Source organism: Oncorhynchus keta, chromosome 11, assembly GCF_023373465.1.
Source record: "Oncorhynchus keta strain PuntledgeMale-10-30-2019 chromosome 11, Oket_V2, whole genome shotgun sequence".
In the NCBI taxonomy this organism is placed as follows: domain Eukaryota; kingdom Metazoa; phylum Chordata; class Actinopteri; order Salmoniformes; family Salmonidae; genus Oncorhynchus; species Oncorhynchus keta.
Genome location: NC_068431.1, coordinates 24,824,491 through 24,852,079, shown reverse-complemented (window position 1 = coordinate 24,852,079; position 27,589 = coordinate 24,824,491). Strand labels below are relative to the sequence as shown.

Genomic DNA, 27,589 nt, shown 5'->3' with positions numbered 1-27,589 from the left:
AACAAAAAATAATCCCAGACCCCCCAGAGATTGCAGAGTTCCGAGTTAGATGACCATTCAAAACAAAAAAGAATCCCAGACCCCCCAGAGATTGCAGAGTTCCGAGTTAGATGACCGTTCAAAACAAAAAAGAATCCCAGAACCCCCCCAGATATTGCAGAGTTCCGAGTTAGATGACCATTCAAAACAAAAAGAATCCCAGAACCCCCCCAGAGATTGCGGAGTTCCGAGTTCTTTTAAATGCGCCACTAGAGACCTAGGCTACCTCTTATTTCTGAATAGGGCTACCTCCAACAAAGAAGCCCTTGTGTCTGTATTGATGTGAGAAATAGGCATATCTACACAGTAATGGTGGCTGGCTGCGATATCAACTAGCCTAAAGTTTTCTAGAACTGATATGCCTATTTTAGCTAAATCGACAAATGAAATTGATTACCGTAGATTTTTTCAAAATCATATACATGTAGACATTTGTAAGGAGTTCATGGTCCGATTTTTAATAATAAACTAAACACACTTAAACTAACACGTGATGCGTAACACATGTAGACGTTTTTAAGGCGTTCATGGTACGATCTTTCATAATAAACTTACAAGCAAACTGACATGATGTGTCAGTGCCACGTTACACAACGTGAACACTACGTCTACATGACGTGTACACATGAGGCTTAATTCTGGAACTTATCACCCCCCATAGTTAGAGATTCACTAACCTAATGTAGCAGGCCAGGTATTCACCTTCTGCCTGGAGCTTCTCAGCACCCTGTTATTTGCTGCCATCTAGTGACAAAGTGGTGCATGAAGCATGGGCTTTTCTGCAAGGAAGGATAGGACCTACAGGTCACCACTAGATAGCAAACACCCAACACCCACAAATGAGCACACCGGAACCTAAAACGAATCGGTGAGTGGCAAATGACGGTCAGCGCCCCGTTTTATTGTTTTTTCTAAACATGTAAACATACAAGACTGTGACCTGGAAACAATAATACGCAAAGACTGTTAACCAATAATAAAAAATATATATAATAAAACACCAAAACATTAACATACTTCTTTGAATGTCATATGTTTGCAAATACTGGAATGCTTGACAACATCAATATATATTCTTAAATATATATTTCTATATAGAGATCTTCAATATTTTATATATTCATTCATATTTCCCCTTTAGGTCCTCTTTTCAATTGGTTCACATTCCTTACATGATCTTTACCCCTGGATCTTTTTGTGGCAATTTAGACCTGAAGATAGACATCCAAAGTCTAAGAAATGTAAAGGCAGTTTTTAAACAAGCGCACACACAATCTTTTAATATATATCCCCTGCTATATCCTCGAGGTAGGGAAATGCATCCAGCACTAGCCATTCCCTCTCACATTCCCTGATTAGATAGCGTGTATACAGATCAGGGTTCAAACACTATTTTAAATCTTTCAAATATTTTTTGGTGTTTGCTTCAGCCTGCCTGGAGTGTCAGATGGGTGGGGTTTGCAGTTTTGCGACTATTCTATTGTTTTTATTGTCCCAGGCAAGCTCAATCAAGCCCAGATTAAGTACTCAAAATGATTTCAAATAGTATTTGAACTCAGGTCTGCACTTAAATTGGGAGAAAGAGATACTGCATGTCCCTCTGGCCCTCTTTCAATCCTTCAGTCAATGGGAATCGAAACAACATGCGTTACAACGTCGCTTTGTTGTACTTTAAGGAGTAACCAACTGCAATTTCTAGACATTCCACCAGGGAGCCAGCGGAGAGGAAATCTAGCTCCACCTCGATAAATTTGATGTAAATGGCCGAGCGTTCAGGGCCCATGGAGAGGCCCTCTTCCCTGGCTTGCTGCCCGGTGCCCCTGCAGTTCCCCTGGAGGAAGCGTGTGACGGCCTGCGGCTGCCTGAGGCTGTAGTGCTTGCCTGAGCTCTGAAAGTGCTGGAAAAGGCACTGCTGTAGGGTCCTCTCCTCTGCGATGCCCAGGTAGCAGTAGGTCACTTTGGCCACCGTCTTCTCCCCCACTCTCCCCCCCGGGCCCACCCCACTCTCGAACCCAGACCCGCCAGAGCCCGACGATCCAGAGAGAGGCAAGCTCTGGTCAGAGTCTTGGTGCTGCAGCGGAGAGTCTGGGGCCTCATCCTCCCCTGTGTAGTCTGACTCCGCTGACACCTCCTCGTAACCGATGGCATAAAGGCCATAAGTCTTAGGGATTCCCCCGGGTAGGAGGTACTCGGAGGCCCCGTTGCTGCAGCCCGTCACCCTTGACTGTGCTATTGGGATCCAGTCTACCTCCATGTGCAGCTCCAGGCAGCGCGCCTCGCTAATGGTGATGTCCAGGAACTTATAATAAACGTTCTTCCAGTTCATCTTCTGCACTTTGGTCATGATGACACGGCCCTCTGCCTTCTCCGGATTGAAGTACTCGCGCAGCCGCTTACCCAGGGGCACCTGGGAGCTGATCTCGGCGTAGTGGTAGCAGACGTCCTCGTGCCAGCGTGTGTTGTAGCCCACACCAAAGATGGCCAGCTTGTTGGAGAGGTGCAATCTGGAGAAGTCGGTCCATGTCTGGAAGTGCTCCCACTTCACCTGTACCGACTCCAGGATGCGCACCACATTCTGCATCACTTCCTGTTTCCTGAGAGGGACAGAAATACATGAACGGTCAAGATTAGGTTGGAACCAGTGGAGGGTTGGTAATGAGAACAGATGATACATTTTTATGAAGACTGGACATTGAATAATGCAGTGACACGTCTCTGTCAGTGATTTGTTTTTAATAACATCTTGGCAGTAAAAAGTATTTATTTTGACCTTGTATCCATGTTACATGTACTGTTATCAGGTGTCATTAATTCTATGGCAAAAACACATACTGAACTTGCTCCGAGGGCTCAGGTCGAAGCTGCACGACACTTGCATTCTTTGGCGGTTGTGTTTCCTCTGAAGAAATAAAGGAACAGTATTTGTTATCATCAAAATAACACATCAAACGCTACCCTGACAGGCATATATGCTCATTACTCCTACAGTATTCATTTTGACAGAGTGAAGGAAGAGCCTGCATACTAAATCAAATGTTATTTGTCACATGCGCCGAATACAACAAGTATTACAGTGAAATGCTTACTTACAAGCCCTTAACCAACAATGCAGGCAGTGCTTCCAAATGTTTCACACTCTCATAGCTACCCCTAATAAGAACTACCAGTCCCCTGGATAGTCTACCTACAACTTTAACAAAAAAATAAGTCTGCTGACCCCTTCCCTATGTCATCACCAGAATCATCATCATCACCACCACTCACCAGTTTCCATCTCTCCCTCCTGGAAGGCGGAGGCCAGCACCTGGTTGCACCAGTCTTCTTGGGAGAAGTCCTCCATGGTGCTGCCGTCAGACTCCATCTCCTGGTACAGGCCACTACTGTTGATGAGGACGGGGGCACACGTCTGGGAGTCCCAGCCTCCCTGGCCAAACACCTTTTCCAGCTGCTCGATGGAGTAGCTACTTTTCCTCTTGCCGACGCCATGCTCCTTCACTCTGCTATAGCACCGGCGCAGCGTCTGCGGGTCATAATGAGTGTGTGAACCTCAGAGGAAGATCTTGAAGTTAGTGTTAGCTATTAGACTAGCTATAGGCCTATCCAATGCCACAAATACACCAGAGACGGCATAATCACCCACAAAAGGACTGGGCTCAAGATGAATGAATGGCTACATACATTTACAGAAATAATTTTCTTTGAAATGCATATAGCTGAGGATATTTATGCAAACGTCCAGTTGGCTTTCCTGATAGCGATCTGGGTGCTTTTAGATATGTGGGTGTATTTACATACACAAGCGTTGCACAAAAACAGCCCATGGTAAGCCAGAAGTTCCATTTCAACATATTGTGCCAGTGGGCAGGACAGTTGCTCATTATGACGGAAAGAAACAGACAACAAATATCTAAAGGATGGTATTAAATATACAATAGGCGGGCCTAATCCTGGATGCTTATTGGATTAAACCGCGTTCTACCTGGTGTCTATTCCACAAGGCTATGATGTTGAAATGCCTATTTACTGTTCCATCTCACTGCGCAATCCAACAACATCGACTGGTTATCATCTAGTTGTTCTCTCAAGAGGAGGCTTCTTACTGTGACTAATGCCTGTAACATGACCCAGGTTATCACTCAGCCAACTAGAGTGTAAACCAATAGTGATGGCTCTGTGACATCCACTTGTATTGATCATATCTTCACCAATGCCTGCAGAGCTTTGCTCCAAAGCAATAGCAGTTCCCATTGGCTGTTGTGACCATACAATTATGGCAATAATAAGGAAAGCCAAAGTACCAAAGGCAGAGCCTAAAGTTATTTATAAGATCATAGAAAATGTTTTCTCAGGACTCTTTTGTTGAAGATGTAAAATATTTATTTTGGTCTGGTGTGTATATGGAGGAGAATCCAGATTAAGCACTTGGAGTATTTGTAAAATTATTCTTGCCAACTGTTGACAAACATTCACCCGTTAAGAACTGTTACGAGCCCCCACAACTAAACAAAAAAATGAAATTATTTGACCAAAACAAGATAAATAACAGACTTTTGAGCACCTCTTATTTGTAAGGGGACCTGCGTGGTTCTGGTACTGGTTCCGACCAACATTTTCGCTTAGAAATAGGGCTGTGGACACTGTAGATCAAAATGGCTTACATTGAGCGATAGCCATGGTTACACAGTAGTATTTTGAGCCTGTGTGACGTAGGATCTGAAACCACTTGAAGATGGGATATCCCTCCTACCATTTAGTTCACTCTTCAACTATCCATAAACTCCTGGCTGAACCCTACATCACAGCCACTGACCAAGCAATGCAATTCAGAGATTGATTTATAGCCATCAATCAAAAATAATTAATAGTTTGTCATTGATGGACAAATTGATGAGGTGAAAGGCAAGTTGCTAACGAGTTCAGGAAGCCAAGCTAAGGCCCTGAGACGTTCACAGCGATTGGGGAAGACGTTTTGATCAAGAGAGACCTTTAGAAAATAAGTACTTTTTCCTCTAACACTAAACATACAAATATGCATTTAACAGTTATAAGGAAGGTGAAATCTTAATTTTATAATTTAATTATGCTATATTTAGAAAGCATATAAGTAATGTCAAGCCTTAATTCAGTTTTGTTGAATAGTAATTACATCATGAAATCTATATTTACGATATTTGTACTGTGTACTTGAGCTTTCTCCAAGTGACTACCTCAGCAATTTACAGTGCATTTGGAAAAGTATTCAGAACCCTTGACTTTTTCCACATTTTGTTACATTACAGCCTTATTCTAAAATTGACAATTGTTTTTTCCTCATCAATCTACACACAAAAAAAGAAAGCTTGGCACACCTGTATTTAGAGAGTTTCTACCATTCTTCTCTGTAGATCCTCTCAAGCTCTCAAGTTGGATGGGGAGTGTCATTGCACAGCTATTTTCAGGTCTCTCCCATGATGTTCCATCGGGCTCAAGTCCGGGCTCTGGATGGGCCAGTCAAGGACATTCAGAGACTTGTCCTAAAGGACTCCTGCGTTGTCTTGGCTGTGTGCTTAGGGTCATTGTCCTGTTGGAAGGTGAACCTTCACCCCAGTCTGAGGTCCTGAGCAGGTTTTCATCAACAATCTGTCTTTGCTCTGTTCATCTTTCCCTCAATCCTGACAGGTCTCCCAGTCCCTGCTGCTGAAAAACATCCCCACAGTATGATGCTACCACCACCATGCTTCACGGTAGGGATTAGAGGTCGACTGATTAATCGGAATGGCTGATTAATTAGGGCCGATTTCAAGTTTTCATAACAATCAGAAATCAGTATTTTTGGGTGCCGATTCAAAATAAATAAATAATTATATATATTAATACCTTTATTTAACTAGGCAAGCCAGTTAAGAACATATTCTTATTTTCAATGACGGCCTATGAACAGTGGGTTAACTGCCTTGTTCAGGGGCAGAACGACAGATTTTCATCTTGTCAGCTCGGGGGACTCAATCTTGCAACCTTACAGTTAACTAGTCCAACGCAATAACGACCTGCCTCTCTCGTTGCACTCCACAAGCAGACTGCCTGTTACGCGAATACAGTAAGCCAAGGTAAGTTGCTAGCTAGCATTAAACCTATCTTATAAAAAACAATCAATCATAATCACTAGTTAACTACACATGATTGATGATATTATCTAGCGTGTCCTGCATTGCATATAATCTGACTGAGCATCTAAGTACAGTGCCTTGCGAAAGTATTCGGCCCCCTTGAACTTTGCGACCTTTTGCCACATTTCAGGCTTCAAACACAAAGATATAAAACTGTATTTTTTTGTGAAGAATCAACAACAAGTGGGACACAATCATGAAGTGGAACAACATTTATTGGATATTTCAAACTTTTTTAACAAATCAAAAACTGGGTGTGCAAAATTATTCAGCCCCCTTAAGTTAATACTTTGTAGCGCCACCTTTTGCTGCGATTAAAGCTGTAAGTCGCTTGGGGTATGTCTCTATCAGTTTTGCACATTGAGAGACTGAAATGTTTTCCCATTCCTCCTTGCAAAACAGCTCGAGCTCAGTGAGGTTGGATGGAGAGCATTTATGAACAGCAGTTTTCAGTTCTTCCACAGATTCTCGATTGGATTCAGGTCTGGACTTTGACTTGGCCATTCTAACACCTGGATATGTTTATTTTTGAACCATTCCATTGTAGATTTTGCTTTATGTTTTGGATCATTGTCTTGTTGGAAGACAAATCTCCGTCCCAGTCTTAGGTCTTTTGCAGACTCCATCAGGTTTTCTTCCAGAATGGTTCTGTATTTGGCTCCATCCATCTTCCCATCAATTTTAACCATCTTCCCTGTCCCTGCTGAAGAAAAGCAGGCCCAAACCATGATGCTGCCACCACCATGTTTGACAGTGGAGATGGTGTGTTCAGGGTGATGAGCTGTGTTGCTTTTACGCCAAACATAACGTTTTGCATTGTTGCCAAAATGTTAAATTTTGGTTTCATCTGACCAGAGCACCTTCTTCCACATGTTTGGTGTGTCTCCCAGGTGGCTTGTGGCAAACTTTAAACAACACTTTTTATGGATATCTTTAAGAAATGGCTTTCTTCTTGCCACTCTTCCATAAAGGCTAGATTTGTGCAATATACGACTGATTGTTGTCCTATGGACAGAGTCTCCCACCTCAGCTGTAGATCTCTGCAGTTCATCCGGAGTGATCATGGGCCTCTTGGCTGCATCTCTGATCAGTCTTCTCCATGTATGAGCTGAAAGTTTAGAGGGACGGCCAGGTCTTGGTAGATTTGCAGTGGTCTGATACTCCTTCCATTTCAATATTATCGCTTGCACAGTGCTCCTTGGGATGTTTAAAGCTTGGGAAATCTTTTTGTATCCAAATCCAGCTTTAAACTTCTTCACAACAGTATCTCGGACCTGCCTGGTGTGTTCCTTGTTCTTCATGATGCTCTCTCCGCTTTTAACGGACCTTTGAGACTATCAAAGTGCAGGTGTATTTATACGGAGACTTGATTACACACAGGTGGATTGTATTTATCATCATTAGTCATTTAGGTCAACATTGGATCATTCAGAGATCCTCACTGAACTTCTGGAGAGAGTTTGCTGCACTGAAAGTAAAGGGGCTGAATAATTTTGCACGCCCAATTTTTCAGTTTTTGATTTGATAAAAAAGTTTGAAATATCCAATAAATGTCGTTCCACTTAAAGATTGTGTCCCACTTGTTGTTGATTCTTCACAAAAAAATACAGTTTTATATCTTTATGTTTGAAGCCTGAAATGTGGCAAAAGGTCGCAAAGTTCAAGGGGGCCGAATACTTTCGCAAGGCACTGTATCTGACTGAGCAGTGGTAGGCAGAAGCAGGCGCGTAAACATTCATTCAAACAGTACTTTCGTGTGTTTTGCCAGCAGCTCTTCGTTGTGCGTCAAGCATTGCGCTGTTTATGACTTCAAGCCTATCAACTCCCGATACGAGGCTGGTGTACCCGAAGTGAAATGGCTAGCTAGTTAGCGCGCGCTAACTTCAAGGGTGGCTGTTGTCGTTGTGTTCCTGGTTCGAGCCCAGGGAGGAGCGAGGAGAGGGACGGAAGCTATACTGTTACACTGGCAATACTAAAGTGCCTATAAGAACATCCAATAGTCAAAGGTTAATGAAATACAAATGGTATGAAAAATCATAATCGGTCGACCTCTAGTAGGGATGGTGCTAGGTTTCCTCCAGACGTGAAACTTGGCATTCAGGCCAAGTAGTTTAATCTTGGTTTCCTCAGACCAAAGAATCTTGAGTCCTTTAGGTGCCTTTTGGCAAACTCCATGTGCCTTTTACTGAGTGGCTTCCGTCTAGCCACTCTACAATAAAGGCCAGATTGGTGGAGTGCTGCAGAGATGGTTGTCCATCTCAACAGAGGAACTGGACCTCTGCCAGTGAACATCGAGTTCTTGGTCACCTCCCTGACCACGACCCTTCTCCTCCGATTGCTCAGTTTGGAAGGGCGGCCAACTTCGGGAAGAGTCTTGGTGGTTCCAAACTTCTTCCATTTAAGAATGATGGAGGCCATTGTGTTCTTGGGTACCTTCAATGCTGCAGAAATGTTTTGGTACCCTTCCCCAGAAGGGTACCTCGGTACCTCGACACAATCATGTCTCGGAGGACTATAGACAATTACTTTGACCTCATGGCTTGGTTTTTGCTCTGACATGCACTGGCAACTGTGGGACATTTTATATAGACAGTTGTGTGCCTTTCCAAATCATGTTCAACAAATTGCATTTATCCACAAGCTGTAGAATCATCAAGGATTTTCAATGGAAACAGGATTCACCTCAGTTAAATTTTGAGTCATGTAAATAAGTTAGGATGGATTATTGTAAGATGGCGCCGGAGAAGAAGGCAGACGTTTTACATGCCCCCCAGCCGATTGTGTTTTTTGTTCCGTTATTTTGTACATAATGTTGCTGCCACTGTCTCTTATTACCGAAAATAACTTGTAGACATCAGGACTGCGATTACTCACCACGGACTAACAGAATCCTTTTTTTCCTTTCACGACTCTGACGAGCCCAACACGAAGGATATACTGCTAGTCAAATGGCTACTTACAGTCCCCCCTTTACACCACTGCTACTCTCTGTTGTCATCTATGCATAGTCACTTTAATAACTCTAACTACATGTACAGACTACCTCAACTAACTGGTGCCCCCGCACATTGACTCTGTATCTGTACACCCACCTGTAAATAGTCTCGCTATTGTTATTTTACTGCTGCTCTTTAATTTCTTGTATCTCTTATTCTTATCCATATTTTTTTGAAGCTGCATTGTTGGTTAGGGGCCCGTAACTAAGCATTCCACTGTACACCTGTTGTATTCGGTGCATATGACAAATACATTTAGATTTGATATCAGTTGTTGTTTTGCAAAAATTGCTACAAACCTGTTTTCGCTCTGTCATTATGGGGTATTGTGTGTAGAGTGATAAACAATTAATTTAATAAATTTTAGAATAAGGCTAATGTATTTTTTAAATTTTTTTAAATAAATACATATGATGTTCTTGGAATCATATGTATTTATTATTATTTTTTTAACGTGAAGAGATCTGAATACTTTCCGAATGCACTGTACATCCACCACCAGACATTGGTTTCTTCACTGTACCCAAACCAAAAATAGATTTAATGCATTGCTCATTTATATACATGACATTGTGGAATGCTCTGCCACCAGAGGTTACTGGTGGCAAAAAGCAAGTTTAGCTTTAAAAACAGAATGTTTTATTTAATCATAGCGCCTCTCCTCTTTCTAAAGATTAATTTAACTGTACTGTATATGAATATGTACCAGTCAAGTTTGGGTTTTTCTGTATTTGTACTATTTTCTACGTTGTAGAATAATAGTGAAGACATTGAAACTATGAAATAACACATATGGAATCATGTAGTAACCAAAAAATTGTTAAACAAATCAAAATAGATTTCATATTTTAGATTATTCAAAGTAGCCACCCTTTGCCTTGATGACAGCTTTGGCATTCACTCAACCACCTTCACCTGGAATGCTTTTCCAACAGTCTTGAAGGAGTTCCCACATATGCAGAGCACTTGTTCACTGCTTTTCCTTCACTCTGCGGTCCAACTCATCCCAAACCATCTCAATTGGGTTGAGGTCGGGTGATTGTGGAGGTCAGGTCATCTGATGCAGCACTCCATCACTCTCCTTATTGGTCAAATAGCCCTTACACAGCCTGGAGGTGTGTTGGGTCATTGTCAAGTTGAAAAACAAAAGCGCAAACCAGATGGGATATCACTGCAAAATGCTGTCGTAGCCATGTTGTTTTAGTGTGCCTTGAATTCTAAATAAATAACTGACAGTGTCACCAGCAAAGCACCCCCACACCTTCTCCTCTATGCTTCACATGGGAACCACACATGCAGAGATCCGTTCACCTACTCTGCGTCTAAGAAAGACACAGTGGTTGGAACCAGAAATCTCAAATTTGGACTCATCAGACCAAAGAACAGATTTCCACCGATCTAATGTCTATTGCTTGTGTTTCATTGGCTCAAACATGTCTCTTCTTCTTATTGGTGTCCTTTAGTAATGGTTTCTTTGCAGCAATTCGATCATGAAAGCCTGATTCATGCAGTCACCTCTGAACAGTTGATGTTGAGATGTGTCTGTTACTTGAACTCTGATGCATTTGTTTGGGCTGCAATTTCTGAGGCTGGTAACTCTAATGAATGTATCCTCTGCCCCAGAGGTAACTCTGGGTCTTCCTTTCCTGTGGTGGTTCTCATGAGAGCTAGTTTCATCATAGCGCTTGATGGTTTTTGCGACTGCACTTGAAGAAACTTTCAAAGTTCTTAATTTTCTGGATTGACTGACCTTCATGTCTTAAAGTAATGATGGACTGTGTTTTCTCTTTGCTTATTTGAGCTGTTCTTATCATAATATGGAGTTTTACCAAATAGGGCTATCTTCTGTATAACACCACAACACAACTAATTGGCTCAAACATATTAAAGGAAAAAAATTCCACAAATTATCTTTTGACAAGGCAAACCTGGTAATTGAAATGCATTCCAGGTGACTACCTCATGAAACTGGTTGAGAGAATGCCAAGAGTGTGCAAAGCTGTCGTCAAGGCAAAGGATGGCTACTTTGAAGAATGTGTTATTTCATTGTTTTGATGTCTTCACTAATATTCTACAATGTAGTAGAATAGTAAAAATAAAGAAAAACCCTGGAAAGAGTAGGTGTGTCCAAACTTTTAACTGGTACTGTATATATGAAGTGTGTAAATAGTATTTTTGGTGTCTCTTGGTGTCTTTTCTATATATAACTCTTATTTTTATTACGCCGTGATCATGAGAAAATGATCTTACGATCTTGACAAAACAACTTTATGTAGTGATCATGAGATAAATAAGTTGTGATTGACATAACAAGGGAATACTTTTTTAATTCATATGTCCTCTCTGGACCTCCGTAGGGTTGCGTCCATAGATATGAAACAAAAAGACTAAAATGAATGACCAGCCAGCATCAATAGAAACCCTAGATTATCAGCATCAATAGAAACCCTATATCTCGTGGAAGGATGAAATAGTATGTATAAATTAATTAAAATAAAAAGTTTATGAAAACATGTCAATCATTATTTGAACGTGTGTATATATATACGAAAGTGATAATGCCCTCGAAGCTGGTGTTTCGACTTCGTCTCAATCCGAATAACACCCGTGCCAATATATCCTCCAAACACCGGCTTCGAGGGCATTATCACTTAAACAGACTTTGCAAACGTGGGTCTGTTGTAGAGGTCTTCACAGGTCCACCCAATCCTGAATACCCAAGGCTCAACCCGGGACCTGAGCGAGTCCGGGTCCAAAATTCTAACTTTTCCCCTTGGACCCCAAGTCTGATAGATCCGAGTGGACCCGACCGTATCTCTGCATAGCCTATAGCATATTTATTTTACGCTAATAAGGTGAATTTATTGACTGATTTAAGGACTAGCCAACATATTCTTTAACCAGAAGAGCAAGTTCGCTGATAAAAAAATGTTGCCACTTGGGTCGAACCCGTTAGGGTATGGGTCGAGTCTATGTCTGGCTGTCGTAGGGTTCATTCGGGTTCAGGGCTGATTGTTCTTGGGTCTGTTTAGGTTGGTGTTTCCACTCACTACAAAGCGACGAGAAGAAGCCCCATGGCCGGCAGTGGGAGAAGATGGAGCAATATTGACATTCTGCTAATTTTCTCATTGATGAACCATTTGATCTCCATAGTTTTCTGTGTCCAAAACTAACATCTGTAACAAAAGGAGTGGACTGTGTTTTGTAGAATTTACCCTTTGCCAAAGTTTCTCCCAAAAATGTTGTTGTTTAGAAGTAGTGTATATTTCCGTTAGTTCCCTAAAGGAAATATGCAAATAAATAAATGCTAGAATGTGCCAATAGGACCTCCCTAGCTCGTCCTTGGCTCTGCCCACAATGAGTAATTTTCTCCCCTTGGAAACGACAGGCTCTGGTCTATCTTGGGTTAGTTGTAAAAATCGCTGCCTCTAGTCTGTTGCAGGCACACTTCCTGTCTGCTTACCTGATGTCGAAACAAAAGTGCTGCACTGTCTACAACAGACCCACGTTTGGAAAGTATGTTTAATAATAAGATCCATTACATATTTACATTACATATTCGCCCGTCACAAGGAACAACCATCCTGCCCACAACACAGGCACAGTAAGGCTTCCCACGGACTGTTGTAGTGCAACCCAATACAACTGAAAGTGACGTACTAGCTTAACAATTTACTGAATGTTTTAAAACGTACCTACGGGTTGAATCGTTACATTAGCAAGCTACATATGATTAGCTAGCTTGCTAGCTAACGTTAGTTAGTCAATGGGCATAAGCTAGGAAGCTACTGTAACACTGACAACATCACTGGTTAACATTACATGATTTAACATAGCACGCAGTTACTGCCTAATAAGAGTGGCAAGCATCTGACAGATGACTACCTATGTGATAGATGAACATGCTTACTCTGTCCCCCATTACCTTCATCCTCTCCCTGCATTGGGATGGGGTCCTTTCGTAGCCGAGCTCTGCTAGGGCTCGTGAGACCCGCTCGTACATTGCGGGACCAGGGGCCTTTCCAGAAAAAACGGTGCCTGCAACCTCCAATTGCTGCATTCGTGCCTCCGTCAGTCTTTCATTGCCCCACACCGCAATAAGGGCGTTTGTTTCGGATGGGGTCCACGACATCCCTCGGCAAGCTGTGAAGCTATTTGAGGCAAAGGCCGATCCACTTCGGCCTGCGCTCCCAGAAATCGTCATACCCACGTTGAGAGGCGAGAATCGATTAGGTGTGGATGGATTGGAATGATATTGGTTGCTGTCACTCAAATCCTCTGATTCTGGTGATGGAACTTCTGTTTTCGGCATCTTTAACGGCGTCGATATCTCGGGAGAATGATTAGAGGTACAGGGCGCCGCCATCTTTCTTCTGTTGCTAAGGGGAGGGTAGCCTAACGTAGCAGGCGTCAAAAGGGAAGGGGATGTGATATACATCTTCTGTATGTATGGGGGGTGATATGTGCCAGAATTAAGCTTAGGCAACCGTACCTCCTTGTGACTGTCGCTTACCATTGAACGTCTGACTGACAGGACATGATACCAATGCCTTACTAATGTCTGCGTGACGCCTGCGTGTTAATCGAATCAAATGTTATTTGTCACATACACATGGTTAGCAGATGTTAATGCGAGTGTAGCGAAATGCTTGTGCTTCTAGTTCCGACAATGCAGTAATAACCAACGAGTAATCTAACTAACAATTCCAAAACTACTACCTTATACACACAAGTGTAAAGGGATAAAAAGAATATGTACATGAAGATATATGAATGAGTGATGGTACAGAGCGGCATAGGCAAGATGCAGTAGATGGTATCGAGTACAGTATATACATATGAGATGAGTATGTAAACAAAGTGGCATAGTTTAAAGTGGCGAGTGATACATGTATTACATAAAGATGCAGTAGATGATATAGAGTACAGTATATACGTATACATATGAGATAAATAATGTAGGGTATGTAAACATTATATTAAGTAGCATTGTTTAAAGTGGCTAGTGATATATTTTATATCAATTCCCATTATTAAAGTGGCTGGAGTTGAGTCAGTGTTTTGGCAGCAGCCACTCAATGTTAGTGGTGGCTGTTTAACAGTCGTATGGCCTTGAGATAGAAGCTGTTTTTCAGTCTCTCGGTCCCAGCTTTGATGCACCTGTACTGACCTCGCCTTCTGGATGATAGCGGGGTGAACAGGCAGTGGCTCGGGTGGTTGTTGTCCTTGATGATCTTTATGGCCTTCCTGTGACATCGGGTGGTGTAGGTGTCCTGGAGGGCAGGTAGTTTGCCCCCGGTGATGCGTTGTGCAGACCTCACTACCCTCTGGAGAGCCTTACGGTTGTGGGCGGAGCAGTTGCCGTACCAGGCGGTGATACAGCCCAACAGGATGCGCTCGATTGTGCATCTGTAGAAGTTTGTGAGTGCTTTTGGTGACAAGCCGAATTTCTTCAGCCTCCTGAGGTTGAAGTGGCGCTGCTGCACCTTCTTCACGATGCTGTCTGTGTGGGTGGACCAATTCAGTTTGTCTGTGATGTGTTCGCCGAGGAACTTAAAACTTACTACCTTCTCCACTACTGTTCCATCGATGTGGATAGGGGGGTGTTCCCTCTGCTGTTTCCTGAAGTCCACAATCATCTCCTTAGTTTTGTTGACATTGAGTGTGAAAGTCATATGATGCATAGTTTATTTTTTATATTAATTAAATCTCAGCCATAAATGTTAGAAAATTACCATTTTTTGTGGAAGCCGACATTCCGAAGTAGCTACCTTGAGCTATAGTGTAGCATACGGCTTGTGTATTGGGCTGTCCCTACCTCAATCAAGTATAAATGTAAAATGGTTAAGTTTAGTGTTATAGTTTAGGGTTAAGGGTAGGGACATCCCAAGGAGTCCGGATAGCAGTGACCGTTCATAAAGTGAGAGGCGGCACGGTATTTGAGAGCTCGGAGACTACACAGACATTCACTTGTTTTTTTTTTACAAGCACGGAACTCGATTTTCGAGTGTCTAGCCCAGATATTTGCCTTAGAGACTATGAAAAAAATTACCAAGATGTCCTTGATCCGATTGAGGAGTGAGTAGGCTATATTTAAGTTGTGATATCGTTAGTAAATATTTAGGCCTACTGTGTTGATAAGGCAAATTTGGTTTATTTGAGTTTGTAACGCATTGTCGAAAGCACTTAGGCAATATTATTTACTGTTGATAGGGGAGTAGACTATTGCATAATAATAACGTAATTTGATGTGCTAGTATTATTTATTTAATGGATGAATTAAATTGTAAATGAAAGTGTACACACATGGTGCTATAGGATATATACATATTTTACATTGTAATACACTAACCTTACATGCCATTGTGTGCTGGAGCTATGGGTTTATTTGTCCACTGTCACTAGACCTACACATTCACACTCAAACTGAATTGAAGTGGGATACATAACTACTTTTCACTGAAGAAGGGAATGAGGTACGACATACAACTTTGGTCGAAGACCTTAAAATCATGCCTGTCAGGAACAATTAAATCATAACGGTATCCTAATATAGTGTGGATGCAGGAGTAGCCTATTCTACAATAATGTAACTGTATGTGCTAGTATTATTTATCTAATTGATAAATGAAATGGTAAATGTGGTTGGGTACGCTACTTCATTCAATGATTACGGTATTTTACAAAGTAGATAAAGGAGTAGCCTATCATCTACAATAATAATGTAATTGAATGTGCTATATGAAGGAAATTGTAAGTGGAGATGGGAAGGCTACTTCATTCAGTGAATACTGAATGTTTTGCTATCTCTGGGAGTATGTTAATGAAGGCTTTTCAGCTGTTGAACTATGGCAAGGTCAAACTAATTTATAAATCTATCTTTCTTTTAGTCAAGAAGTAATGAGCCAGAGCAACTAATCATTGTCACTGTAGCTGTTCTACCTATCACCCACACTAATCTCCTTCCACAAGCAACCACATCCTCTTCTCTTGTTCAAATAATTTGCCGCCACACTGAAAACAGTTTACATACATACCTCTGTGCCCATCTCATTGCAACATGATCCATCCAAGGCCAAAGCTGGATGTCTAAAATGTGAGAAATGTAAACAAGATGCTAGAGTAGTGTGGGTGGGTGGGTGGGTGGATGGATGTAGTTCCAATAAAATACTTGAGAAGATGGCAAAGGATGAGAGTGAGAGCATACAGTATGAAAATAAAGACCCCTTGGGATCTAAAATGAGTGTGGGGTGCCCTCTTGTGTCTCCTTTCTGTTCGTCACCCCTGGTGGATGTTCTTGGAACACTGCTACAGTGGGGCAAAAACGTATTTAGTCAGCCACCAATTGTGCAAGTTCTCCCACTTAAAAATATGAGAGAGGCCTGTAATGTTCATCATAGGTACACTTCAACAGACAGACTAAATGAGAAAAAAAATCCAGAAAATCACATTGTAGGATTTTTAATGAATTTATTTGCAAATTATGGTGGAAAATAAGTATTTGGTCAAAAACAAAAGTTTATCTCCAACTAAACTAAGTTTTTATGGATATAAAGAAGGACATTTTCAAACAAAAGGACCATTTGTAATGTAACTGGGACCTTTTGGAGTGCCAACATAAGAAGATCATCAAAGGTAAGGCATATATTATATCACTATTTCTGACTTTTGTGTCGCAACTCCCTGGTTGAAAATGATTTGTTATGCATTTGTGTGCTGGACGCTGTCCTCAGATAATCGCATGGTTTGCTTTTGCCGTAAAGCCATTTTGAAATCTGACATGGTGGCTGGGTGAACAACAAGTTAAGCTTAATTTTGATGTATTGCACTTGTGATTTCATGAAAGTTGAATATTTATAGTAATTTAATTTGAAATTGGCGCTCTGCAATTTCACCGGACGTTGTCGAAATAGGACGCTAGCGTCCCACTGATCCGCAAGAATTAAGGTGAATTTAAAAAGATCAGATGATAACTATTTACATCTGCCTCCTCGTGGTGGGTGCCGCTTTCATGTAGGTACTGTTATTAAGGTGTATGACTCCAGCGGTCATGACACCACCCTGGAGTTTTTCTTACAACTCATCTCGTTATCTTTTCCAGGGATCATCCCTCCCTCATCAACCCCACTGACATAAAACATTACAGAGATGTATCCTTTATTTTCCATCTGCCATTAACATTATTGCATGTCAAATCAAACATTTCAATTAAATCATTTAATGACTGTATTTTTACATACCTGATAAACCTGTAACCTGTGTGTTTGCTTGTTTACGTCTGTCTCCTACCCTGTTCCCTTTACTCTGCTCCTGTTCTCTAGGACCTAGGGGTTCTGCCTAACACACAGACATGGATCCACCTGATGTCCTCCATTACTAACCACCCTCCAACTTTTCATTGCTTCAGCTACTGTTATTGTCATATTGTCATTATCTGCTAAGAAAGAGCAAGAAAACTATCATACTGGGCACATAATGTGAGATGCACAGATTAGCTAAAAACACTAGCACTGTAAACACTCAGAGCGAAGTAAGACGCAGCGCCTGGACTTTGCACTCTCCCTCTTCGAGTTCCCCTTCCGAGACTGACTGCCTGTTGAATACAAGTGACAGGCAGAAACTCCCATCCACATAACACTCCTCTCTATTCCACACCAGAATTTAGTATTTCAGTGTATGATTGCCATGTGAGGGTACAAAACATATGTTAAAGTCAATTAAAACATATTAAATAGCAATTTATATATTTTTTTTTTTTGGGGGGGGGGGGCAGATTAGTTTCCACAGCTGTTTCATAAGGTGTTCATTATTGTAAATGATAATGTATCCATTGATGGTATTTGTTAGTTCAACATTATTCATTGTTATATCATAGAACATACAATAGATATATATTCAACCACAAGGGTGTACTAATGAGCTATGATTAAAACAAAAATTATAATAGAGGATTACTGAAATAATATTTCAGTGTAGATAAGTGAAGGCCTGTTTAAAATGAAAACATGCCAGCCAGACAAGCCAGTGTATGAATAAAATGTATTTGCATATGAATGAAGTGGAAATTAGCTTACTTTGTGATCTGTAAGTTAAGTAACATTAATGTGTGGGGGGGGGCATCAAAATGATATTATGTTTTACCCCAATGCTTGTTTATTCATAAAAAGCAGAAGATGGTAAATAACATTAATCTCAATGGATCTATGCAAATTAATAGGAAAACAAAAGCTTAATAATAGGAATTATAGGTATTTCACCTAATTGGTAACAAATATGACATGAAAAGTCAGGATAATTGTCAGGCTATTTGTCAAATCCAGATTAAATACAGGTATTCATGTGTATGAAATCTGTAGACGATTGTGGGCAAAATCAATGACAAACAGCTGAAATGTTCAGGCTTCATCATGATCTGTGATCAAAACATTTAGGGTGTTTTCGGTTACTTTTAGGCTAAGGTTATGTGTAAGAACGCAACTGCACTGAAATGAATAGCCCGATTCAATGGGATTCTCCAGAATAAAACTATTTTGATCTGTTAAGATATTTGGTCTGTGCATAGACCCCTACTGATTCTTTTTGGTCTTTTGTACCAATAATATTATAAATTGTGGAGCATTTAATAAACCAACTCAATTTTCCTGTGAGGTTGAGCAAGACATTTGATAGGCTAGTAGACTATGTGGAAATAATCGTGGAGATAATCATTGTTATAGCCTAGATCACTTTATATAATCTGGAGCTTTGTTTTTTCTAAGTCTAAGCAAACAAGGGGTAGCATATGGTTTTTCCCATCTCTAACAAGAGTTAGGCCTATATCCTCACATACCCCTTCAATTCGAGCTCTACTTTTAACCATAAGACATATCCACAGAACTGCATAGCCTCAGGTTTGCATGATGAAAGTGATTGTGTCTGTTAAACCGGTAAACTGGGAACTCTGGGCAAAAAACAAGGTCAAACCATGATTTTCAGGTGCCAGAGTTTCTGAATTGGAATTCTGAGTTGACCTTTCAAAACAAAAACATTTCCCATTCTGAGCTCGTTTTTTTCAGTTCCCAGTTGTCGACACCTGCACCGGTGGACAACACAAGTTGTTCTGCTTCCACAAGCATATCCAATGCTAGTATCAGTAATTCTACATTTGTTACTAGCCCAGCTGGCATGGACACTGACAGTTGTGAATCTGATGCAGCCGAAGAGCTACTGCTCCCTTACCCGGGAAAGCACCGAATAACAGGCAGGGACTTTGGACCATCAAAGAGGCACAAATATGAGAACTACATTGATTTGGGGTTCACTTATTTTGGAAGTAGTGCCTTTCTTCAGCCACAGTATGTTAAATGTGCAAATGTACTATCTCACAACTTGATGAAACCTTCACTCTTGCGCAGACATTTAGAAATAAAATATGCCAATTAGAAAAATAGGCCACAGGAGTTTTTTGAGCAAGAATTAAGACAGTGTTAGAGTAGTATAAAAGCAACAGATACCATTAATAAGAAGGGTATAGAAGTGTCTTATATAGTGAGCTACCGAGTGGCTAGGACAGGCAAGTCCCATACTATTGTGGAGTACTTAATTCTTCCTGTTGCGGATATGGCTGGGACAATTCTGTGGGAAAATGCCAAAAAACTATACAGACAATGTCTTCATCAAACATCACTGTTTCACGATGCATCAGTGACATGTCAGTAGATGTTTTGAAACAATTACCGTTTCGCATCTAAGCCAGTGAATTCTATGCTTTACTGCTCTATGAGTCAACAGACGTAGCGGGCCTGGCACAGCTCCTGGTATATGTCCATTATGTTTATGGGGGGTCAATTAAGGAAGACATCCTCTTCTGCAAACCACTGAAAACCAGGACAACAGCGGTAGATATTTTTAAAGTACAGCTTTGTAAAGCTTTGTGACATCAAATGGACTGGTGGTCAAGATGTGTTTGTGTCTGTACTGATGGCGCCAAAGCAATGACAGTTAGACATAGTGGAGTGGTAACGCGCGTGCAAGCAGTTGCTCCCGACGCCACGTGGGTACACTACAGCATCCACCGAGAGGCTCTTGCTGCCAAGTGAATGCCTGACAGCTTGCATTACATTTTGGACACTATAGTGAAAAGGGTTAACTTTGTTAAAGCAAGGCCCCTGAACTCTTGTGTATTTCCTGCATTATGCAATGATAAGGGCAACGATCATGTAACTCTTTTACAACATACAGAAGTGCCCTGGTTATGAAGGGGCAAAGTATTGACACATTTTTTTTTAATTGAGAGACGAGCTTAAAGTTTTCTTTACTTACCATAATTTTCACTTGTCTGACCGCTTGCATGATGACAAGTTTCTCACAGGACTGGCCCTTCTGGGTGATGTTTTTTCTCGCCTGAATTATCTGAATCTAGGATTACAGGGACTCTCTGCAACTATATTCAATGTGCGGGACAAAATTGAGGCTATGATTAAGAAGTTGGAGCTCTTCTCTGTCTGCATTACCAAGAACAACACACAGGTCTTTTTGTCATTGTATGATTTTTTGTGTGCAAATTAACTGAAGCTTACGGACAATGTCAAATGTGATATAGCGAAACATCTGATTGAGCTGAGTGCACAATTACGCAGGTACTTTCACGAAACAGACGACACAAACAATTGGATTCGTTATCCCTTTCATGCCCTGCTTTCAGTCCACTTACCGATATCTGAACAAGAGAGCCTCATTGAAATTCTTTGAAAATGTAATTTAATCAGAAGCCACTGCCAGATTTTTGGATTGGCAGGCTTAAAATGATGGCAAAAAAACAACATTTGAGAGTGTGCTAACCCTGGTGCTAGAAGGGGTATGCAGAGTTTGAATGTTTGTACGGGACTATAAAAAGTTTGGGAACCACTGTTCTATAGGTTTCATCATTTTCTCCTTCTTTGGTATCATGGCATTAGCACGTTTTTTTTGTGCATGCTGCCACCGACTGTGCGGTAGTGTGTGTTAATCATGTTACATTTTGTGATACAATATTTAAAAAGAAAGGGGAAGTAAAAGGAAAACATTGCACCATCAACTAACCCTACACCACTCCATTTATGCGGTACAGTGATAACCATGGCAATGAATGCTAAGAAGCCAACCTTACTGAAGCACAAACTTGTATTCCTCTGTATTGGTCTAGGCATACTACTCACCCTTGACCCATAATCCTCTACTCTCTTCACTGCCTCTGCATATGACACCTTCTGTTCTGCCCTGGCAATCTCAACCGGTCTCTCTCGCACCGGATACTTCTTATCCCCAGCAACGTGGGTACCCCCACAATTGACACACACAGTTTCTTTCCACCAATACTACACATTCCTTTGTCCCATGCCCTCCTACACACTTCTCACATCAAGCAATCACCTCCTACACACTGCTGCAACATTACCATAAGCTTGGCATCTGAAACAACTTAGTGGGTTCTGCACAAAAGCTCAAAATTTGGAGAGCTTCACAGATTTGCATGTTATCCATTCGCAGCCTCTTTAGGTTTCCTTCTAGGTTCCTGCCCTGTAGGGAGTTTTTGCTAGCCACTGTGCTTTGGTGTTTTAGGCTGTATCTGTAAAGCACTTTGTGACAACTGCTGAAGAAAAACGGCTTTATAAAATACATTTCATTGATTTAAAATGGTAATAATCACTGATAAGACTATAAATCATAGATATCAGTTGTCTGTGTGTTCTACAGATACTACTGTATACGGTAAAGAGGTCAATCGAACACACACTGTGGGGGATAGGAGGAGGTTGCCGGATTGGTGCATATTATTCAACAAACAACAAATATTAGTCAATACATTATGATTGATGTATTATAACAGGCCCACAACGTGGTTACTAATGCCTGATTTTGATATATTTGGCTATTTTCATAATATGTAGAAGTTGTCCCTTTTCAGGTTTAGAAGAAGTGACTGCTAAATTCTAACTCCAGTTCGTATAATATGGTAGCGTAGCTAGCATACAGAAATCAGTGGTGGTAGTCAAAGTCGTTTTTAACTGTAATGCAGTTGATTGGTGACAATAACCAGGTTTCCATCCAACCTTTTTATGCGAGTAAAGTATTTATAAAACATTTCATGACAGGCCTGAAAGAAACATCACATTATTCTGTAAACAACATTCACTAGGTTGGATCTTTTTGTGTGTGTAAAATTAATAATGTGAGAAAAGGCAGTGGAAGTAACTTTATGTGGCTGCAAACTACATAGTGTGCCACAAAAGGTTACCAGAAGTTTGCAAACATTTTCCTCTAGTGGTGAATCGGTGGCAAACCTTTGGCAACAATAACATCTATTGCCACTCGTGGTGAACACATAAATTCCAAGACCAGTAACCATTGATGACCAATCAAGGGGATTAGAAACATCTGTTGGAAAATGGAAACCAAGCTATCTAGCTAGCCACAGTACCTACCAAAGATGTCCGGTGAGTGTCTAACTTATTAATTCGATTTCCTTATAAATGTTAGCATTTATTAGCTAAATAATGCTTAGTTAGCAATGTCATGTTTTATGGGATAAGGTGAAACACATTTTGTTGATACCAGTTTACTTCTGTCAGCCCCCCTGACTGACTGGCTAGCGCTTAGTTACCTAACGTAAGCTATTGTATTTTTTTCACAATTCATGTGACAGGTAGCTAGCTAACTAATGATTTGCCTAAACACGTACAGTACCAGTCAAAAGTTTGGACACACCTACTCATTAAAGACATTTTCTTTATTTGGACTATTTTCTACATTGTAGAATAATAATGAAGACATCAAATCTATGAAAAAACACATATGGAGTCATGTAGTAACCAAAAAAGCATTAAATAAAATATTACATTAGATTATTCAAAGTAGCCACCCTTTGCCTCGATGACAGCTTTGCACACTCTTGACATTCCCTCGACCAGCTTCACCTGGAATGCTCTTCTAACAGTCTTGAAGGAGTTCCCACATATGCTGAGCACTCGTTGGCTGCTTTTCCTTCACTTTCTGGTCCAACTCATCCCAAACCATCCCAATTGGGTTGAGGTTGGGTGATTGTGGAGGTCCAGGTCATCTGGTGCAGCACTCCATCACTCTCCTTATTGGTCAAATAGCCCTTACACAGCCTGGAGGTGTGTTGGGTCATTGTCCTGTTGAAAAACACATGATAGTCCCACGAAGCGCAAATCAGTTGGGATGGCGTATTGCTGCAGAATGCTGTGGTAGCCATGCTGGTTAAGTGTGCCTTGAATTCTAAATAAATCACAGACATTGTCAGAAGCAAAGCACCCCCACACCATCACACATCCTCCTCCATGCTTCACGGTGGGAACCATCTGTTCACCTACTCCGTGTCTCACAAAGACATGGCGGTAGGAACCAAAAATCTCAAATTTGGACTTATTAGACCAAAGGACAGATTTCCACCAGTCTAATGTCCATTGCTCGTGTTTCTTGGCCCAAGTAAGTCTCTTCTTATTATTGGTGTCCTTTAGTAGTCGTTTCTTTGCAGCTATTCGATCACGAAGGCCTGATTCACGCAGTCTCCTCTGAACAATTGATGTTGAGATGTGTCTGTTACTTGAACTCTTTGAAGCATTAGTAGAAAGAGGAGGAAGGGAAGCGCTACTAAGGTACACAATAGTACATTTTAGTAGACAGAAGATGCTCTTTGGTAAAAGGGTTGAATTGGTCATCAAAAAGAAAGGAGGACCAAGGCACTCTTCATATAATTAATTAAAATGCCTTCATTAGTATGGCATGTTCAATAGTGTCATGACTGTCCTGATCAGGTCAGGTTACAGGATACAGATTATCTCTCAACCCCAACAGAGGAGGAGAGATCTAGGGGTCTGAAGATGTGGGGTTTTTATGACCCCTCACGCCCATGGTAAATCTTAGGCCACAGACAAATTCCTTTTGTCCTGTTACTATGGAGAACCAGCCTCAGAATATTAAGTATGAAATAAAGGGACTTTGGAACAATGGTTTCCGTCAGCCACAATGGTGGTCATGACGATAGATGGAATATGAAAATGTATGTCATTTTTGTTTTGTTATTAATTGTTAATAGATGACGTTATTACGAAAACATTGTAAAGTCAACAGTTTACCTAGTATATGTTTAATGTTTATACATTGTACGTTGTATGGAAAATGTCCAAATCAAAGAGAATGTTTTGGTAAAGATGAAATGTGAAGTTAGTTGTCTAAAATTGGATTTGAGTAAAATCTAGACCTTGCCCATAACTTGGTATGCCCATAGTGGTTACACCCACTATAAAACCTGTGAGTAAAGAATTTACAGATAAGATTACGTGACCCAAGCTGCAGCCGAGGTCTAAAAAAGTAAACAAACCCAAAACGCAACACAAGTTTGAAGACAAATAAATATTTTTCTACCCAAGCTAAGGATGAGAAGCTGTGTCTAAGCGGGTGAATTCAAGTCGAACCACCTAGCCTCCACTCCTCATCGAATCGGGGTATCTACACTGTTTCATTCCTATGCTGTGAGCTCTGAGCTATAGAGCTGTCTGTCCTCAGAAGAGCACTTCAGATCAAAGGCGAGGGAACAGAATCCTAAGCCAAAAGGACACTGACATCGTGAGGACAACCAAAGAGTTGCGCCGGAGAAGTGCGTCATTGAGCAGCCTGAACGGTCCATGCGGAGAACCCACGGAGACCTTCCCCACGTAATTACATCATTATATTGTGACCCATAAGAGCGGCAGTTTGGGGCAAGGCTAGGGTTAGAATAAGCATAGCTGACAAATTCACCCAAATGTATATTTCTCTCGTGCACTTTCTCTTTTTCTCTCACTTTTAAATCCCCATTTTGGGTAACACGTGCCATAGTGTATTGGCCCGTTATACTAAATTCTAATCAATAGTCTATAATGTGTTTTTGTGTATGTATATCTTTTATCATCATTTTAGCTTTCTAGTAAATAAATACTCAACTAAGATTGGTGTGGTACGAACTCATTGGTGAGACCCGGGTCCGTGCAGATTCCCAGATTATGTAATGTTCAGAAAGAGACTGTAGAGGTAACTGGTTAATTAGCGGCTGTTGTAAAATCGATAATCTGATATTCTTTGAGTTAATTTGGGAAATAGAAACTCAATAAAACTAATTTTGCCATAGTGCCCCAGGTGAATGAGTTAATAATTGCTTGATTAAACCTGTTGAATCTAGGGGTCATTTGTTTATTTTTGGAAAAATAACGTTCCCAAAGTAAACGGGCTATTTTTCAGGACCAGAAAATAGAATATGCATATAATTGACAGCTAGGATAGAAAACACTCTAACGTTTCCAAAACTGTAAAGATATTGTCTGTGAGTATAACAGAACTGATATTGCAGGCAAAATAATGAGAAAATTCCAATCAGGAATGCAGCGGTTTCTAAATAAGAGTCCCTTCCTATGCGTCCCTATTGAGCAGTGAATGGGATATCAACGATATTCCTTTTTCTTTGGCTTCCTTAATGTGTCTAGTATCACAAGACACAGTTTCAGGCTTTTATTTTGAAAAATGAGCGTGTACAACAACATTGCGTCAGTGTCCACCTGATGGCTCTTTGTGTGTTTCTAGCGCAAAAGACAGAGGTAGCCATTTTTCCACCCGGTCTTACTAAAAAAAGCTCTGTCCCGGTTGATATATTACCGAATAGATATTTGAAAAACAATTTGAGAATTGATGATAAACAACGTTTGCCATGTTTCTGTCGATATTATGGAGTTAATTTGGAAAAAAGTTTTGATGACTGAATTTTCGGTTTTTTTCTGTGATGAACAAAAGGGAGCGATTTCTCCTACACAAATAATCTTTTTGGAAAAACTGAACATTTGCTATCTAACTGAGAGTCTCTTCATGGAAAACATCCAAAGTTCTTCAAAGGTAAATTATTTTATTTGAATGCTTTTCTTGTTTTTGTGAAAATGTTGCCTGCTGAATGCTAGGCTTAATGCTATGCTAGCTATCAATACTCTTACACAAATGCTTGTTTTGCTATGGTTGAAAAGCATATTTTGAAAATCTGAGAAGACAGTGTTGTTAACGAAAGGCTAAGCTTGAGAGCCAATATATTTATTTCATTTAATTTGTGATTTTCATGAATAGTTAACGTTGCGTTATGGTAATGAGCTTGAGGCTATAATTACGATCCCGGATACGGGATTGCTCGTCGCAACAGGTTAAAGATACAATTCTCAGTAATCCAGCCACAGTGTCTGATTTCAAAAAGGCTTTACAGCGAAAGCACCACAAACGATTATGTTAAGTCACCACCAAGTCACAGAAAAACACAGCCATTTTTCCAGCCAAAGAGAGGAGTGACAAAAAGCAGAATATAGATAAAATTAATCACTTACCTTTGATGATCTTCATCAGATGACACTCATAGGACTTCATGTTACACAATACATGTATGTTTTGTTCGATAAAGTGCATATTTATATCCAAAAATCTCATTTTACATTGGCGTGTTATGTTCAGTAATTCCAAAACATTTGTTGATTTTGCAGAGAGCCATATCAATTTACAGATAAACATTGATAAAAGATACAACTATGAGACATGGAACTTTAGATAAACTTCTCCTTAATGCAACCGCTGTGTCAGAATTTTAAAGAACTTTACGGAAAAAGCATACCATGCAATAATCTGAGTACGGCACTCAGAGATGAAACAAGCCAAAAAGATATCTGCCATATTATGCAGTCAACAGAAGTCAGTAATAAGATTACAAATAATCACTTACCTTTGATGATCTTCATCAGAATGCACTCCCAGGAATCCCAGTTCCACAATAAACGTTTGATTTGTTCGATAATGTTCATCATTTATATCCAAAAATATCCTGGATGCGCGTGCAAGTCCAGCCGAAAGGTCAGACGAAAAGTCCAAAAAGTTATATTACAGGTCATAGAAACGTGTCAAACGAAGTGTAGAATAAATATATAGGTTGTTTTTTCATAAATCTTCAATAATGTTCCAACCGGAGAATTCCTTTTGTCTGTAGAAAAGCAATGGAATGCAAGCTATGAGTTGAAAACCTACAAACCTCCCACTTCCTGGTTGGATTCTTCTCAGGTTTTTGCCTGCCATATGAGTTCTGTTATACTCACAGACATCATTTCAACAGTTTTGGAAACTTCAGAGTGTTTTCTATCCAAATATACTAATTATATGCATATTAGTAGCAGGTAGTTTACTCTGGGCACCTTATTCATCCAAGCTACACAATACTGCCCCCAGTCACCAAGATGTTAATGGGGGCCTGTTCTGCCTTCAGTTTCCTATAATCCACGATCAGCTCCTGTGTCGTGCTCACATTGAGGGAGAGGTTGCTTTCCTGGCACCACACTGCCAGGTCTGTGACCTCCCCCCTATAGGCTGTCTCAT

At 40.6% G+C, this 27,589-nt stretch overlaps 1 protein-coding gene across 2 annotated transcripts; it reads right to left on the bottom strand.

Annotated features, from left to right (window-relative positions):
• Positions 1 to 908: 908 nt before the first annotated feature.
• On the bottom strand, positions 909 to 13,656 carry LOC118389966 (myb/SANT-like DNA-binding domain-containing protein 2). Of its 2 annotated transcripts, none has more exons than XM_035780019.2 (4): positions 13,092 to 13,656; positions 3,304 to 3,559; positions 2,872 to 2,938; positions 909 to 2,633 (listed from the first exon to the last, which is right to left on the bottom strand). In XM_035780019.2, the coding sequence occupies exons 1-4, from the start codon at positions 13,617 to 13,619 to the stop codon at positions 1,688 to 1,690; spliced, it is 1,797 nt and encodes a 598-aa protein (XP_035635912.2). In that variant the 5' UTR covers positions 13,620 to 13,656; the 3' UTR covers positions 909 to 1,687. The 2 variants fall into 2 exon arrangements, with proteins under 2 accessions (XP_035635912.2, XP_035635913.2); XM_035780020.2 differs by having other exon boundaries at positions 13,107 to 13,653.
• Positions 13,657 to 27,589: the final 13,933 nt, after the last annotated feature.